The sequence below is a fragment of the Lampris incognitus genome, chromosome 2, assembly GCF_029633865.1.
Source record: "Lampris incognitus isolate fLamInc1 chromosome 2, fLamInc1.hap2, whole genome shotgun sequence".
NCBI classification, from domain to species: Eukaryota; Metazoa; Chordata; class Actinopteri; order Lampriformes; family Lampridae; genus Lampris; species Lampris incognitus.
In genome coordinates this window covers 4,726,479-4,742,159 of record NC_079212.1, presented here as the reverse complement: position 1 = coordinate 4,742,159, position 15,681 = coordinate 4,726,479, and the positions used below count along the sequence as shown (strand labels likewise).

Genomic DNA, 15,681 nt, shown 5'->3' with positions numbered 1-15,681 from the left:
CGTTCGCCCACATAACCTGACGAAGCGCCGTCTCACTTCGCCTTACCTTCCTCACCCTCCTCCTCTTCTTCAACACGTACCGCAGTGTGAGTGCAGGACGAGCAAGAGTCCAGGTGGAGTCCAACTGTTCCTCGACAGAGACACCAGGCCGGCCGTGTTGGTTCCCCCTCTCCAGCAGCAACAGGGTTAATCACACCCATATGGTACACCGAGAGGCTCGCTCCAATGCTGCTGTGGGCCAACAGGAGAGGGGAGGGGAGGGGGGAGGGAGGGGAGGGAAGGGTGGAGGCAGAAACAGAAGGGAGAGCCCAGGGGGGGGGGGGGATTTGCAGACCTCAAAACACCTGCACTGGGTCACTCGATTTCGACCTGAGCAGCATCAGAGCTCCATTATGACGACGACGACGACGACAGGACGGACGGACCGACATCTTCATCACATCCTCATCGTCATCCGCTCGCGGCGGACGGATGCGCTGCGTGCGTAAAGTTTTGGAGAGGAGCGGAACGAGGAGCAGTGTTCCGGGATCCACCGCCGCGGACAGCCGGAGCCGAGTCCATTTCCCTCCAGCCTCCGGACCGCCGCCACACGGTGCGCAGAACCCACCCGCCCGGCCGCGGCGTCCGCGCGCGCGCTCGTCGGATTTATCCGCTGCGTCGAAAGTTTGAAAGGCTTCCTCCTCCTTCTTCTTCTTCACCTTCTTCTTCTTCTTCTTCTCATCCGACGACGAGGTGTTTTAAAACGCACGGAATGCGCCGATAATATCTGGCACGGTTTGGATCTCCAACATCGGAAAAAGTAAAAAAAAAAAACAAACAAAAAAACAACAAAAGCAAAAAGGTAGGACAACTTACTTTGTGGCTTCCATTTCCCCCCCAAACCAACTTCTTATCCATGTCAGTAACACCCATAAACTGTTGTGCTGGGTTAATACTGGTGTGGTGCCTTCCCGTCCGCACAATAATCTGTACTGAGGGTAATGAGTCAGGCATCGCCCTTATTTGGAGGGGAGTAGAGGCCAATAAACCACGGCCCGTTGCAGAACTGGGTTCTATCCGTTTCTATTGGCAGCTGATTCACCAGCAAATGATCAGTATGTTAAGCAATGAGTAATGCGCACCGGGGGTTTGGGAAGTAGTAATGCACAAACAGAAAGACGAATCCCACCGAGGAGGTGAACTAATAACGTATCATCATCATCACTACACGGTAAATACCAGTATATATCGGTAAATACCAGTATATATCGGTATATATCGGTAAATGCCATTATATATCGGTAAATACCGGTATATATCGGTAAATACCAGTATATATCGGTAAATACCAGTATATATCGGTAAACACCAGTAGATATCGGTAAATACCAGTATATATCGGTAAACACCAGTATATATAGGTAAACACCAGTATATATCGGTAAATACCAGTATATATCGGCATATATCGGTAAATACCAGTAATGATCGCTATATATCGGTATACATCATCGGCGTATGATGGTATGATGTGTGTGTGTGTGTGTTTGAGTGGCTGTTGCAGCTAGAAAAGCGCCGTACAAAATGCAGCTTGATTGATTGATGATCGATCGCTGTTACTACAGACATGTTATTTCCGTCATTCTGGTCGGGTTTTTGTTGGGACCTCGTCAGATTGTGCAAAGGTGTAAATGAATGCACGACACTTCAGGCTGCTTGCTTCCCATTTCTCCCCTGTGGGGACTGCCTATGGGCAAAGCACACCTTCGGGGGGGAATTTAATGGACGCTATGGGCTCAGCTTTTAGTGTTCATAATTTATATGGGATCCTGTGCAGCTGAGTGCAGATGCATAATGAATGCTTTAGTTAAAGTTGGACAGTTAGGCTCCCTTTCAACACCCTCCGTCTGTCTGTCTTTCTGTCTGTCTGTCAGAAACTCTTTTGTGTTGGACCCATACCTGTTTCTCTTAACTGTCCTGTCCTCAGCATGGACACTTTAAAACTCAATGTGCTGTACTGAGAGAGAGAGAGAGAGAGAGAGAGAGAGAGAGAGAGAGAGAGAGAGAGAGAGAGAGAGAGAGAGAGAGAGAGAGAGGAGAAGAGAGCATACCAATAAAATATAAAGAGCAAGTCGGCACAACAAATAATGGGCGGCTTGTTCGGAACATTAAATTACGGTGCATGCTTTGCCTTTTTTTTCTTTCTTTCTTTGCACTCAACCTTCCCTACATTTGTGCTCTAAATAAAGAAATGGCTGTCACGTTATCCAGAACAGGTGTGCAGATTTGGATATCATTCTTTCCTTCCAAACCATACATCTTGGCTCAAAAGGCTGCATGCCAAACTTCTGATCATAGAGATCAGAGACAGTAAAGAGGCTCCAGACAGAGACAGACAGAGACAGAGAGAGAGAGAACAGAGACAGAGAGAGAGAGAGAGAGAGAGAGAGAGAGAGAACACAGAGAGAACAGAGACAGACACAGAAAGAGAAAGAGAGCGAAAGACAGAGAGAAAGACAGAACAAGAGAGACAGAGAGAGAGAGTGGCAGAGCGTGAGAAAGAGAGAGAGCAAGACAGAACGAAAAAGAGGGAAGGAGGGAGAGGGTGAGCAAGAGACAGACAGAGAGACAGCGAAAGAGAGAGGGAGAGAGAGTGAGTCTTGCTCTCTCTTCTTTTTTTCTGTCTCATATTTCTCATGGGGCACTATGTAATAATAGTTCATACATTTTTTTTCCCTTTTTGTCCAGATTTAGATCTCTGTGGTCTACCTGCATGACTGTTACCATGACAGCAGCTGGATCCCGGCTCCTCCTGTTGGCCTTGTGTGTTTATTGTGGCTCGGGCCTCCAGCAGTCCGCGCCGCGGGTTCGTCTGTCCTTCAAAGGTGAGCTGCTACACATGAACCGGGACTCATCTGTCAGCCAGGACTGTTGTAACTCTCTGCTCTGTACCAGCTCTTCTGCTTCCACTATACCAGCTGTTCTGCTTCCACTATACCAGCTCGCCTGCTTCCTCTATACTAGCTCTTCTGATTCTTCTGTACCAGCTCGTCTGCTTCCACTATACTAGCTCTTCTGCTTCTTCTGTACCAGCTCGTCTGCTTCCACTATACTAGCTCTTCTGCTTCCACTATACCAGCTGTTCTGCTTCCACTATACCAGCTCGCCTGCTTCCTCTATACTAGCTCTTCTGCTTCTTCTGTACCAGCTCTTCTGCTTCCACTATACTAGCTCTTCTGCTTCCACTATACCAGCTCTTCTGCTTCCACTTTACCAGCTCGCCTGCTTCCTCTATACTAGCTCTTCTGCTTCCTCTATACTAGCTCGTCTGCTTCCTCTATACCAGTGCTTCTGCTTCCTTTATACTAGCTCTTCTGTTTCCTCTATACCAGCTCTTCTGCATCCTCTATACCAGCTCTTCTGCGTCCTCTGTACCAGTGCTTCTGCTTCCTCTATACTAGCTCGTCTGCTTCCTCTATACCAGTGCTTCTGCTTCCTTTATACTAGCTCTTCTGCATCCTCTATACCAGCTCTTCTGCTTCCTCTGTACCTGCTCTTCTGCTTCCTCTGTACCTGCGCTTCTGCTTCTTCTATACCAGCTCTTCTGCTTCTTCTATACCAGCTCGTCTGCTTCCTCTATACTAGCTCGTCTGTTTCCTCTATACCAGCTCTTCTGCTTCCTCTATACTAGCTCGTCTGCTTCCTCTATACCAGTGCTTCTGCTTCCTTTATACTAGCTCTTCTGTTTCCTCTATACCAGCTCTTCTGCATCCTCTATACCAGCTCTTCTGCGTCCTCTGTACCAGTGCTTCTGCTTCCTCTATACTAGCTCGTCTGCTTCCTCTATACCAGTGCTTCTGCTTCCTTTATACTAGCTCTTCTGTTTCCTCTATACCAGCTCTTCTGCATCCTCTGTACCAGTGCTTCTGCTTCCTCTATACTAGCTCTTCTGCTTCTTCTATACTAGCTCGTCTGCTTCTTCTATACTAGCTCGTCTGCTTCTTCTAAACCAGCTCTTCTGCTTCCTTTATACTAGCTCTTCTGCATCCTCTATACCAGCTCTTCTGCTTCCTCTGTACCTGCTCTTCTGCTTCCTCTGTACCTGCGCTTCTGCTTCTTCTATACCAGCTCTTCTGCTTCTTCTATACCAGCTCGTCTGCTTCCTCTATACTAGCTCGTCTGTTTCCTCTATACCAGCTCTTCTGCTTCCTTTATACTAGCTTTTCTGTTTCCTCTATACCAGCTCTTCTGCTTTCTCTGTACCAGCTCTTCTGCATCCTCTATACCAGCTCTTCTGCTTCCTCTGTGCCAGCTCTTCTGCTTCCTCTGTACCTGCGCTTCTGCTTCTTCTATAATATGTCTTCTGCTTCTTCTATACCAGCTCGTCTGCTTCCTCTATACTAGCTCGTCTGTTTCCTCTATACCAGCTCTTCTGCTTCCTTTATACTAGCTTTTCTGTTTCCTCTATACCAGCTCTTCTGCTTTCTCTGTACCAGCTCTTCTGCATCCTCTATACCAGCTCTTCTGCTTCCTCTGTGCCAGCTCTTCTGCTTCCTCTGTACCTGCGCTTCTGCTTCTTCTATAATATGTCTTCTGCTTCTTCTATACCAGCTCGTCTGCTTCCTCTATACTAGCTCGCCTGCTTCCTCTATACCAGCTCTTCTGCTTCCTTTATACTAGCTTTTCTGTTTCCTCTATACCAGCTCTTCTGCTTCCTTTATACTAGCTTTTCTGTTTCCTTTATACCAGCTCTTCTGTCCTCTGTACCAGCTTTTCTGTGTCCTCTATACCAGCTCTTCTGCTTCCTCTATACCAGCTCTTCTGTCCTCTGTACCAGCTTTTCTGTGTCCTCTATACCAGCTCTTCTGCTTCCTCTATACCAGCTCTTCTGCTTCCTTTATACTAGCTTTTCTGTTTCCTCTATACCAGCTCTTCTGCTTCCTTTATACTAGCTTTTCTGTTTCCTCTATACCAGCTCTTCTGTCCTCTGTACCAGCTTTTCTGTGTCCTCTATACCAGCTCTTCTGCTTCCTCTATACCAGCTCTTCTGCTTCCTCTCTACCAGCTCTTCTGTGTCCTCTGTACCGGCTTATTCTGTGTCCTCTATACCAGCTCTTCTGCTTCCTCTATACCTGCTTTTATTTTCTTTATACCAGCTCTTCTTCGGCCTCTGTACCAGCTCTTCTGCTTCTTCTATACCAGTTCTTCTGTTTCCTCTTAGTCGCTCACATCCGATCACACACACGCATGCACGCACACACCGGTTAGCGTTTCCTCTTTTTACATATGTTAAGAGTGTATTTCCTGTTTTATGTCAGACTGGACCGGCAGAAAACAAAAGGTGGATGTTACGTGTGAGGGTTTACAAGCATTGCCCTTCGAATAACTTGCTACCCACCACACCCTAAACTGCCCCCCCCCAATGTGAACATATCTGCCCCTTCTTCTCCGCACATGGACGTGGTCACGTGGTCACAATGAGGAAACAGCTGAGATTTGAGACTGAACCATATTGAATGGGGGCAAAACGATACTTGTTTTTTTTTAATCATGTTTATTGGCATTTACAATTTTAGTATATACATGTCATGTATTGAATAATTTAACACAATAAACCCCCCACCTCCCGACATTCCCAAATCCTCAAGGGGAAATACAGATTTAAGAAATAAGGAAATTACATACAATTAAATGGAAGACCAAAAAAAAAAAGTCAAGAAAAATAAATAATCAGCATGGTTCACTTAGACACACAAAAACCTCTGGGTTTACAGTCTGTACTAGTTGGGCCGTTCCTGACTCGAGTCCAGAGGCCTCCCGGTCTGTTGTACTGGTTAAAGTGTCACAGTGAGTCAGAAGAGGCATCCGGACCTTCTAGAACTTGTCCCTGTTGCCCCTTCAGATAAACTTGATCTTTTCCATCTTGAGATGAAACACAATATCCCTGATCCATCTGACATGGGATGGGGCTCTCCAGTTCTTCCATTTTAAGAGTATTAGGCGCCGAGCTCGGAATGCAGTAAAGGCCACCAATTCATACGTGTTAGATGGCCAGTCACAGTCTTCCGGTCTCACGCCAAGTATGGCAATTACATTTTTTTTAAAACTACGATGCAGCTGCCGAGACGTGTCAACGCACGCCGAGGCAGATGGCGTCAGTCAATCCGTTTCTGTAGGCGTTCGGGATTTTCCTGTGTTGTCCTCTGCCCCCCCCCCCCCCCCGTCCTCCTCTAGCTGTAAAGGTTGAGATTCATATTACAAATACCTGGACGACCCCTCTGGTCCACCGAAACAATGCAGGAATCATTGCTGCTGTTTAAAAAAAACCTGTGATGTCACTTCTACGTTGTCACGAGTTCACATGAACACACACACACACACACACACACACACACACACACACACACACACACACACACACACACACACACACACACACACACACACACACGCACGCACACATGCCACCCCTCACCTGAGGTACCTGTAAATAAGGAGCTGGAGGGATGATTCAGATGTACGCTATGCTTCTCATGTGGCTTCGAGTCAAGTTTTTCTCACCTTGTCAGGTTGAGGCAGTGTCAGCAGGTCTGCTGCCCTGTCTTGTCTCACCACAACACGATAACAGTTTTGAATTTACGCCATCCTTCACCTCAGAAGAAGGCACTTGAAGTGGGATCAGGGAATGCTGTATCACATGACAAAGTCAAATGTCGCAGTATTTTTTACTGAATACCTCACTATCGATGATGTGACGATGTTTTACGGGTGATTACTGGCGCTGTCATTAGATACCGGCACACAGCGGACATGCTGGGAACTGATCACTGGCGCTGTGCATGTGATGAACAAGCCGGTGGAGATGTTCAGTGTTCATTTCGCTCAGTCGCTTTACTGTGGTGCATCCTGTAAGACCAGGGAACATCTAAGTTATATCACTGTACTACCAGAACCACAATCCCAGATCCCGTCTGGTCTCAAATCACAGTATTGATATTATATTGATATGTAGCGTGGTTGTATAGTGCTCATTATGTCCATCGGGCACCACACAGGTGTGATGTCAACAGATCCATCCATCCATCCACAGTGTTGGAAGGGTTACTTTTAAAATGTTCTCCGCTACAGATTACAGAATACATGTCACGAAATGTGATTTGTAACGTATTCCGTTAGATTACTCAATGTGAGTAACGTATTCTAAATACTTTGGATTACTCTCTTACATTTTGTGTAACAGTATATGCAGCATTCACACAATACTGCTTACTTGAGTAGGCTGTTCTGCTTCTTCTATTGCACCAACTGGCTGAAGGCCTTTGAGTCACCTTAAATATATATTAACAAACCCAGAAGAGTCTGTAAACACAAAAGAGCTATGAGTTTTTTATCTGGTAAAAAAAGAAATTAGAAAGAAGGAAAGAAGAGAACTTTTCCATGCCCTTTTCTTTATTCCCATAGCTGTTAGGATGAAAAACCTTAGACAGAGATGAAAATATAGCCTTCCGTTTTACTGAATTTACTGTTGAACTAACATTTAGGTGTCGCTTTCGCTGCATTTTGTGTGGCAATCTTCCTAAAATAAGAATGGCACCAAAGAGAAAAAAATTAAGGAATCCATTAATTTCAAGAATGTAACTGTATTCTGAATACCATACATTTAAATTGTAACTGTATATGAATACAGTCACTCATATTTTGTATTCTAAATACGTGACGCCGTTACAGGTATTCCGTTACTCCCTAACACTGTCCATCCATTATCCAAACAGCTTGTCCTGCTCTCAGGGTCGTGGGGATGCTGGAGCCGATCCCAGCAGAGCCACTGGGTGGCAGGCGGGGAGACACCCTGGACAGGCCGCCAGGCCATCACAGGGCCGATTATTATCGATCCGATATCTGATTATTATCAGCCATCCTATACAACTAAAACGAGTCGTGTACGTGTGGACTCATTATATATATTATATACATTACACACACAATATATATATATATACACACACATTATATATACTCATTGTATAGGCCGGTGGTACAGTTTGTTGTTGCTAGACGGCAGTTGCAGTGAATTTTTGGCACTAATCCTCTCCAGTAAACAGCTTACTGCAGGCCGCCGCGGAGTATGCGAGCAGTGTGCAGGCAGCACGAACATTAAAAGTCTGCAGAAATCCATGCAGCTGTTTCTTTGCTCTTCACACGCCTGCTCTTGTACATCCAGCGGCCCTTCAAGGCTCCACTGACCTTCACATCATTAGAAGAAGCTCTCTTATCCTTCTCCCTCGACGGACAATTAACACATGAGAAGCGCTGACTTGTGAGCTTTTCGGCGGGATCTGGCGGATAATGGTGTCTGCATCGATCTGCTTAGACCTCCATCAACCCCCACCCCCACCCCCGCACTCCCCCCTAATTCCAAGAAAAGGCGGACAAAAAAGAAAGTTGGATTTACTCTCCGGCTCATTCTGAGAATTTATTGTTCATTGTTTGTGACAGCGACACTCTTTGTTCCCCGAGGGCGCCTGTGGAGGACTTTTTTCTTTTTTTTCTGAGAGGGGAGGGGAGGGGAGGGGAGGGGAGGGTGTGCATGTGACTAATTTGAACGAATGTGCCTGCTTTGGTGATTTGGTCTGGGGTACCAGAGGCCTTGCAGAGCATGGGGGGCTCGTACCTCAGCCTCCTCCGTCTCTGTGAAACTTTATTGTCAGTGGTGCACACACACACACACACACACACAGACACACACACATACACACACACCATGTCAGCCTATACTTGTGGGGACCCCTCATTGACTACATTCATTCCTGAGCCCTAACCTCAACCATCATAACTATATGTCTAACCCTAACCTTAACCTTAACCTTAACCTGATCCTAATTCTAACCTTAACCCTTATTTTAACCTAATCCTAATTCTAACCCTTACCCTTACCTTAATCTGACTCTAACCCTAACCCTAACCTTAACCTTAACCTTAACCTGATCCTAATTCTAACCTTAACCCTTACTTTAACCTAATCCTAACCCTTACCCTTACCATAATCTGAACCTAATCCTAACCCTTACCTTAACCTAATTCTAACCTTAACCTTTACCCTAACCACTGAAAGTTGAATCAGTTCATCTGAACACATTTATTGATAAACATTTATTTCCTTACCTGGATTATTGAGCATGCATAAAGACATGTTACCCTAACCTTAACCTTAACCTTAACCTTAACCTAATTTTAACCCTAAAACCAAGACCCTTTCCCTCACGGACATCCATGAAATGTCCCCACAAGATTGGTGGTTTCAGGTTTTTCTATCCAAATGAGGACCAAATGTTCCCATTTGGATAGAAAACATGTTACACACACACACACACACACACACACACACACAAAATATTTACTGATTCTCGTTTCAGCGTTAATATGAAGAGACAGAACTATTGGCCTTGCCACAGAGTAAAACACGCCAGTAATTGAGGCCATCTTTCAGGCGCTGGCGTTTACTCAACGGAGTCGGTATCTCTGCATCTTCAGATAGTTGTCGTGTTGCAGTATACACAAGCCTCTGGTTGCGCAACTGAAGCGCCACACTCGGACACACGAAAAAAATTCCTTTACAATGTTGACATGGGGATTTGACACGGGGGGGGGGGGGGGTTGAGCGCTTTGTGGATGTTTACCTGATGATGGCAGAACATTGTTTAGCTATTTGTGGATGATAGAGATGTGTATAGGGGTGTGGTGCTGCTACTTTTAGCCCCGCGCTGTGAAGCCACACCAGCCAAGAGGAGCTTGGCCAGAGCCTTGTTATCCTGTGTTTACCTCTCAGGAACAGAGCCGGACCTCGTCCCACCTCTGAACCCCCCCCCCCCCCCCGTCCCGCATCAGCCGGAGATCCGATAGTGCAGCTTATTTTAGTGACACGTTGGAGTACATCCTGTTAGCGTTGACCTCGGGCAGAGGATGACGCTTTGATGTAAATAGAGGTGGGCTTCCTCTTGCTGGCTGGTAAAGCCGGCCTCCGTATCTCTCTGCCGTCTATTCTGGGATGGTAAACCTGCTGTTGTTCACATGTCGGACCCGGGGCCGTGACATAGGTCACATGATCATCGCCAAGGCGTTACGTGTCACTTCCATCCATCCATCATCCAAACCGCTTATCCTGCTCTCAGGGTCGCAGGGATGCTGGAGCCTATCCCAGCAGTCACTGGGCGGCAGGCGGGGAGACACCCAGGACAGACCGCCAGGCCATCACAGGACCCCCCCCCCCCACACACACACACACACATTCACACCTAGGGACAATTTAGTACAGCCAATTCACCTGATCTACATGTCTTTGTACTTTGGTCTATGGACCCGGGGTAGTCCAACCTTGGGGGTCGTCCCGGGTCGTCCTCAGTGTGGAGTTTGCATGTTCTCCCCGTGTCTGCGTGGGTTTCCGCCAGGTGCTCCGGTTTCCTCCCACAGTCCAAAGACATGTGTCACTTGCTAGAGGAAAAGAAGGAAATCCACGCTGTAGTGCTCCATGCTGCCCCCCCCCCTTTTCTCCCCAATTGTACCTGGCCAATCACCCCACTCTTCCAAGCCGTCCCGGTCTCTGCTCCACCCCCTCTGCCGATCTGGGGAGGGCTGCAGGCTACCACATGCCTCCTCCGATGCATGTGGAGTCACCAGCCGCTTCGTTTCACCCGACAGGGAGGAGTTTCACCAGGAGGACGTAGCTCATGGGAGGATCACGCTATTCGCCCCAGTTCCCCCTCCTCCCCAAACAGGCGCCCCGACTGACCAGAGGTGGTGCTAGTGCAGCGACCAGGATACGTACCCACATCCGGCTTCCCACCAGCAGACATGGCCAATTGTGTCTGTAAGGACTCCCAACCCAGCCAGAGGTAACGCGGGGATTCGAACCGCCCATCCCTGTGTTGGTAGGCAACGGAATAGACCGCTATGCTACCCGGACGCCCCCATGCTGTTTAACCCACCACCGTTTCAGCCCAAATCCTTCATCTGCATCTTGTACAGAAAGCAAAGTCACATCACTTTACGCTGTACCAACACCAGCCGTCAGTTATTTAAACAGGGTGTCAGTAGTGACTAACACACGTGGGGCAACAGTGTTCAGCAGAACATCGATTCAAAAAGGACGTCATAATCAAGACCCAGTCTCCCCACCAAATTTATGAATAGTCCCCTGTATGAATAAGGAAGCCGGGACCCAAAGGCCAACTTTAGTAGTGTAAATATTTGAGATTAGATTCTACGTTAAAGCCGTGTGTACTTAGGCAGCGGATATAAAAACACTTCCTTTCGAGATAATAAACCTGTATTTATTTCCTGACGTGTCACATAGATCTGATTTAGGTCTTTATGAATGTGAATTTCTGTAATTGTTTTGTTCATTGAGTGTACTCCGGTGGAATTAGGCTGGAATTTAAAACGCTTCAAGATTAGCTATATTTAGTCACCTATTTTAAAGAAATAAGTAGGAATGGTGCTTATCCAGGGACTTTGAGGCTGAACTCGGGGAATAATACATAGAAATATCTAGAATAGAGTGAAGGCCAATTATCCCCCCGCTGTACTTAGATATGATTGTGTAGATGGATGATGGTGTTAAACTGGTGAGGAAGGCGTAGGTCATGTTGAGTGCCATGCAGAGTGCACTTACTCAAATAAAATTCTAAAATTTGGGGGGGAACATTGTGTGAAACGGATGAAGGGTAATGCTTTCCGCTTGGACATGTCTTATCAGTTGATGCTCCATTGAACACAACCGAACACGACCCTGATCTGAAGAATCGACTCAAGACTTCCAGGGACCGCGGAACCCTAGGGGCCGGCCTCGTTTTTCCTCAAGTTCCAGTTCAAGGCATTTAGTGCCGTGAACTCAATCAGGCAGTCAGAGCGCATGAAATATTGAGATCTTAAAAGCGAATTTGTCCCTTTAAGCGTTTAAAGTGCAGGCACTATAGGGAAGGAGCCGTGTATGCAGAATCCGAGAGTCAAGTTGTGGAGAAATATGCTCCCCCCTGCTGGAAATGAAAGTCTGTTTGGTTCTTCTCAAAACACTGAAGGCAATTATTGCTGTGCTGCAAAACATGTTTTTACACATTAACAGGAACTCGTGATGTCATAGATGTGAAGCACTACTGTTGTGTGACTTTGCTGTAAGCAGAACAATACAGGATCTTTGTCTTACGTTTGTAATTGGTCTACTATTGACCGCACATTTTCAGTTCAGCTAATGCTGCATATTATTTTGCATCATGTCCCGTTTGGAGGCTTAACATTGTGGGAAAAGGGGTGCAACACTTTCTCGAGGCCGAGTGAGTCTAACTATTGATGACGTTTCGGTCTCATGTTCTTTATCTGATGAAGGTCATGCTGAAGGTCACGAGACCAAAGATAGACTTGATTGGCCTTGAGAAAGTGTTGCACCCCTTTTCTCATTTTGGACTTCTTTAACTTCTGCCCCACTTCTCGTGATATTTCATTTGCTTGGGTGCTTCACATTTATGTTGTGAAATAGCCGCTTTGGCACCAGTTCAACAGAGCTACAGTTAGCTCAGCTGAATCATGCTTTTAGCTAACCAACAACCCAGAAAAGCAAGCTGACACATCAGAACCACTTATAAATATTTATCAAAAGAATGATTTGTTTGAGCAGGTGACAGAGAATGTTTTGCTTACATCTCTGTCGATGGAGTTTCTGTGAAATCCTACCTTGAATGAAACCACATGGACAATACCAAGTGATAGAATATGAGGGAGCGGCTGAGAGAGAACAGGGGTGGGGATGCAGAAAAAATATATCTGACCAATGTTCTTACCAATTAAAATTATAATCTTGATTTAAAAAAAGGACGAAATCTTTGACGTCTTATGACAGCATATATCTTTTGATGAGCTCACTAGCACATTTTGCTCATGAGGTGCTTTGCATTTGAAACGTGTTTTTGCGTGTCAACACATCTGTTCATATCTGTCCTTTCTCCGTCCTCGCAGAGCTGCTGGACACACGGGCAGCGCGGCCCTTCAGTTTCTCGTTCAACACCAGTGACTACCGCATCCTGCTGATGGATCAGGACCAGGGCCGTCTCTACCTGGGCAGCCGGGAGTACCTGGTGGCCCTGGACATGCACAACGTCAACAAGGAGCCACTCATTGTATGTACAAAACACTGCCTAACTTACATTTTCTTGTACTTTTAGTACATTGTGGTATCTGGTATTCCATTACAACTCACTGGATCAGCAGTATAAAATCTACAATAATCATACATTACCATGTCATTGACTGAGTAGCTGTGCTTGCTCTCATGACAGATCCATTGGCCGGCGTCCGCAAAGAGAAAGGGTGAATGTCAGATGACTGGAAAGGGACGGCAGGTGGGATGGAGGTTTTCACAGCTGGTGTTTTCTGATTCAGAGATAAAGCGATAATTCTTTGCAATATTTGAATTCCATTCATCTTACGACATCTTGTTCACCCAGGGGGAATGTGCCAACTTTGTGCGGTTGATCGAGCCATGGAACCGCACCCACCTCTACACCTGTGGGACGGGAGCCTACCAACCCATCTGCACCTTCATCAACAGAGGCTGGAGGGCGGAGGTGAGTGCCAATTATGATAGGCTTTTGAAAAAACGAAGAGCCCTGAGGCAACGAGGCAATGAGGCAACGAGGCATGCTTTGTCCTGCTGAATATTTCAAGGCCACAAACTGGGACACAGATCTGTTGATTGTTTCTCCACGAGTCCCTTGTGACGCTTTAGCCGTCTATTTTTACTCCTCTTTTAATGCGTTTCTGCAGGACTACCTGTTTCGGCTGGTCCCAGGGTATGTGGATTCAGGGAAAGGAAAATGTTCCTATGATCCCAACCAGGAGAACATAGCTGTTTTAATCAGTAAGATTCTCTACATCCATCTGTTTATCTGTCTATCTGTATACCTACCTACCTACCTACCTGCCACCTACCTATCTACCTAACTGCCAGCTACTTACCTACCTATCTACCTGCCACCTACCGACCGACCGACCGACTAACCTACCTACCTAAATCTGACTTTGTGATATTTTTGTGTTTTTTTTGCGATATTTGTGATGTTAAAGAAAATACAGGGGTTATGTAATTTCACCCAATATATGCAGTTTTTAACTTTAATAGCTTCATTTGTTTAGAATTAACCACTCTATTAATGATTCAAGTGATTTTAGGGAGGAAGGATTATTGATATTCTGGTTGACTCCACGTGACACCATTGTATTCAGCTCATACTCATCCATCGGTCCGGGCTGGTCCTTCATCAACACAGTATTTATTATTCACTTTTCCTATCCTTAAAGAAACGACTTGGTCTGTGGATGAGTGAATGAGTGAGAGAAGGCTGGTGTCTGGAAAGGATTCAGGAGATTCCAGCGGGTTTCACATCACTGCCCTCCAGTTTAACACATTACAGTACACTTAAAAGCTGCAACATCACTTAAGGGAATGAACATGACCAAATAGATCATTTAACGCTTTACTGCCAAAACACCAGCCTCCCAAATGACAAACTTCTTTTAAAATGGCCAAAATTAGAAAAGAAATAAACAGTAGCTGTATGTCACAGAAGGTTGACTCGGTTCATCTGGACACAACGTTTACTGATAGACACGTTTCATCATCACCTAAGTGACCTCTTCAGTCACAGCTGACTCAGCACGGAGTCATCCTGCTGTGATTTTCTTCCCTGGGTTACTGAGCGTCAAGACGAGTGGCTGAACATCCGTTTCCAGAATGTTGCCCCTAAAACAAACACAGCTATAAACCTCTGTGAAATCACCTCGCTAGTTTTCATTTTCTATCAACCAAGCAGTGAAAAGGTTTTATTTTAACATGACTGATGGGCCCTATCTATCTATCTATCTATCTATCTATCTATCTATCTATCTATCTATCTATCTATCTATCTATCTATCTATCTATCTATCTATCTATCTATCTATCTATCTATCTGTCTATCTGTCTGTCTGTCTGTCTGTCTGTCTGTCTGTCTGTCTGTCTGTCCGTCCGTCCGTCCGTCCGTCCGTCCGTCCGTCCGTCTGAGATCTGAAAAATGGGGCTTTTGTACGTCCATTAAAACAACTCCTTGCATTGTTGCAGATGGGAACCTTTACGCTGGAGTTCACATTGACTTCATGAGCACGGACGCGGCTCTCTTTAGGACCATGGGGGGACGAACAGCCATCCGGACAGAGCAATACGACTCCAGGTGGCTCAACGGTGAGTTAAGTACCTGTCAGACGCCATTTATCTTACATGATGTGCATTACCCCCCCCCCCCCACCTCATCTCTCTCTTTCTTCTCCTCTCTCACAGAGCCCGTGTTTGTTCAGATCAGACAGATCCCAGACAGCGCTGAGAGGAACGACGACAAGCTCTACTTCTTCTTCCGGGAGAAGAGTCTGGATTCGGGTGGGGGGGCGAGCCCCAGCATCCTCGCCCGGGTGGGAAGAGTGTGTCTGGTGAGAACAACACAAAGACCCCGTTTACACTTGTTTTTAAAAAAAAAATTTTTTTTTTGCAGTCGGATCACAAGTGGACCGCACTAAATACAAGTGCAAACGACCACCAAAACGCTTCGTGAAGTGGTTACTCAAACCAGTTGCCAAGGTGGTCTGGGACGCATTTGACCACATATCTTTTGTAGCGTAAATGCT

At 46.1% G+C, this 15,681-nt stretch overlaps 1 protein-coding gene across 3 annotated transcripts in view; it reads left to right on the top strand.

The window, feature by feature from the left end:
• The first annotated feature begins 256 nt into the window (after positions 1–256).
• Positions 257–15,681, top strand: part of LOC130107646 (semaphorin-3F-like) — a 29,453-nt gene continuing 14,028 nt past the window's right edge. The window contains exons 1-8 of one of the 3 annotated variants that reach the window (XM_056274346.1): positions 257–592; positions 2,728–2,864; positions 12,985–13,145; positions 13,305–13,367; positions 13,473–13,592; positions 13,792–13,885; positions 15,125–15,244; positions 15,341–15,486. In XM_056274346.1, the coding sequence (XP_056130321.1) occupies positions 2,753–2,864; positions 12,985–13,145; positions 13,305–13,367; positions 13,473–13,592; positions 13,792–13,885; positions 15,125–15,244; positions 15,341–15,486 (816 nt within the window). In that variant the 5' untranslated portion in view covers positions 257–592; positions 2,728–2,752. Of the gene's footprint in view, positions 842–2,727; positions 2,865–12,984; positions 13,146–13,304; positions 13,368–13,472; positions 13,593–13,791; positions 13,886–15,124; positions 15,245–15,340; positions 15,487–15,681 lie in introns of those variants that run through there. The other 2 variants (XM_056274345.1, XM_056274347.1) reach the window with 2 other exon arrangements.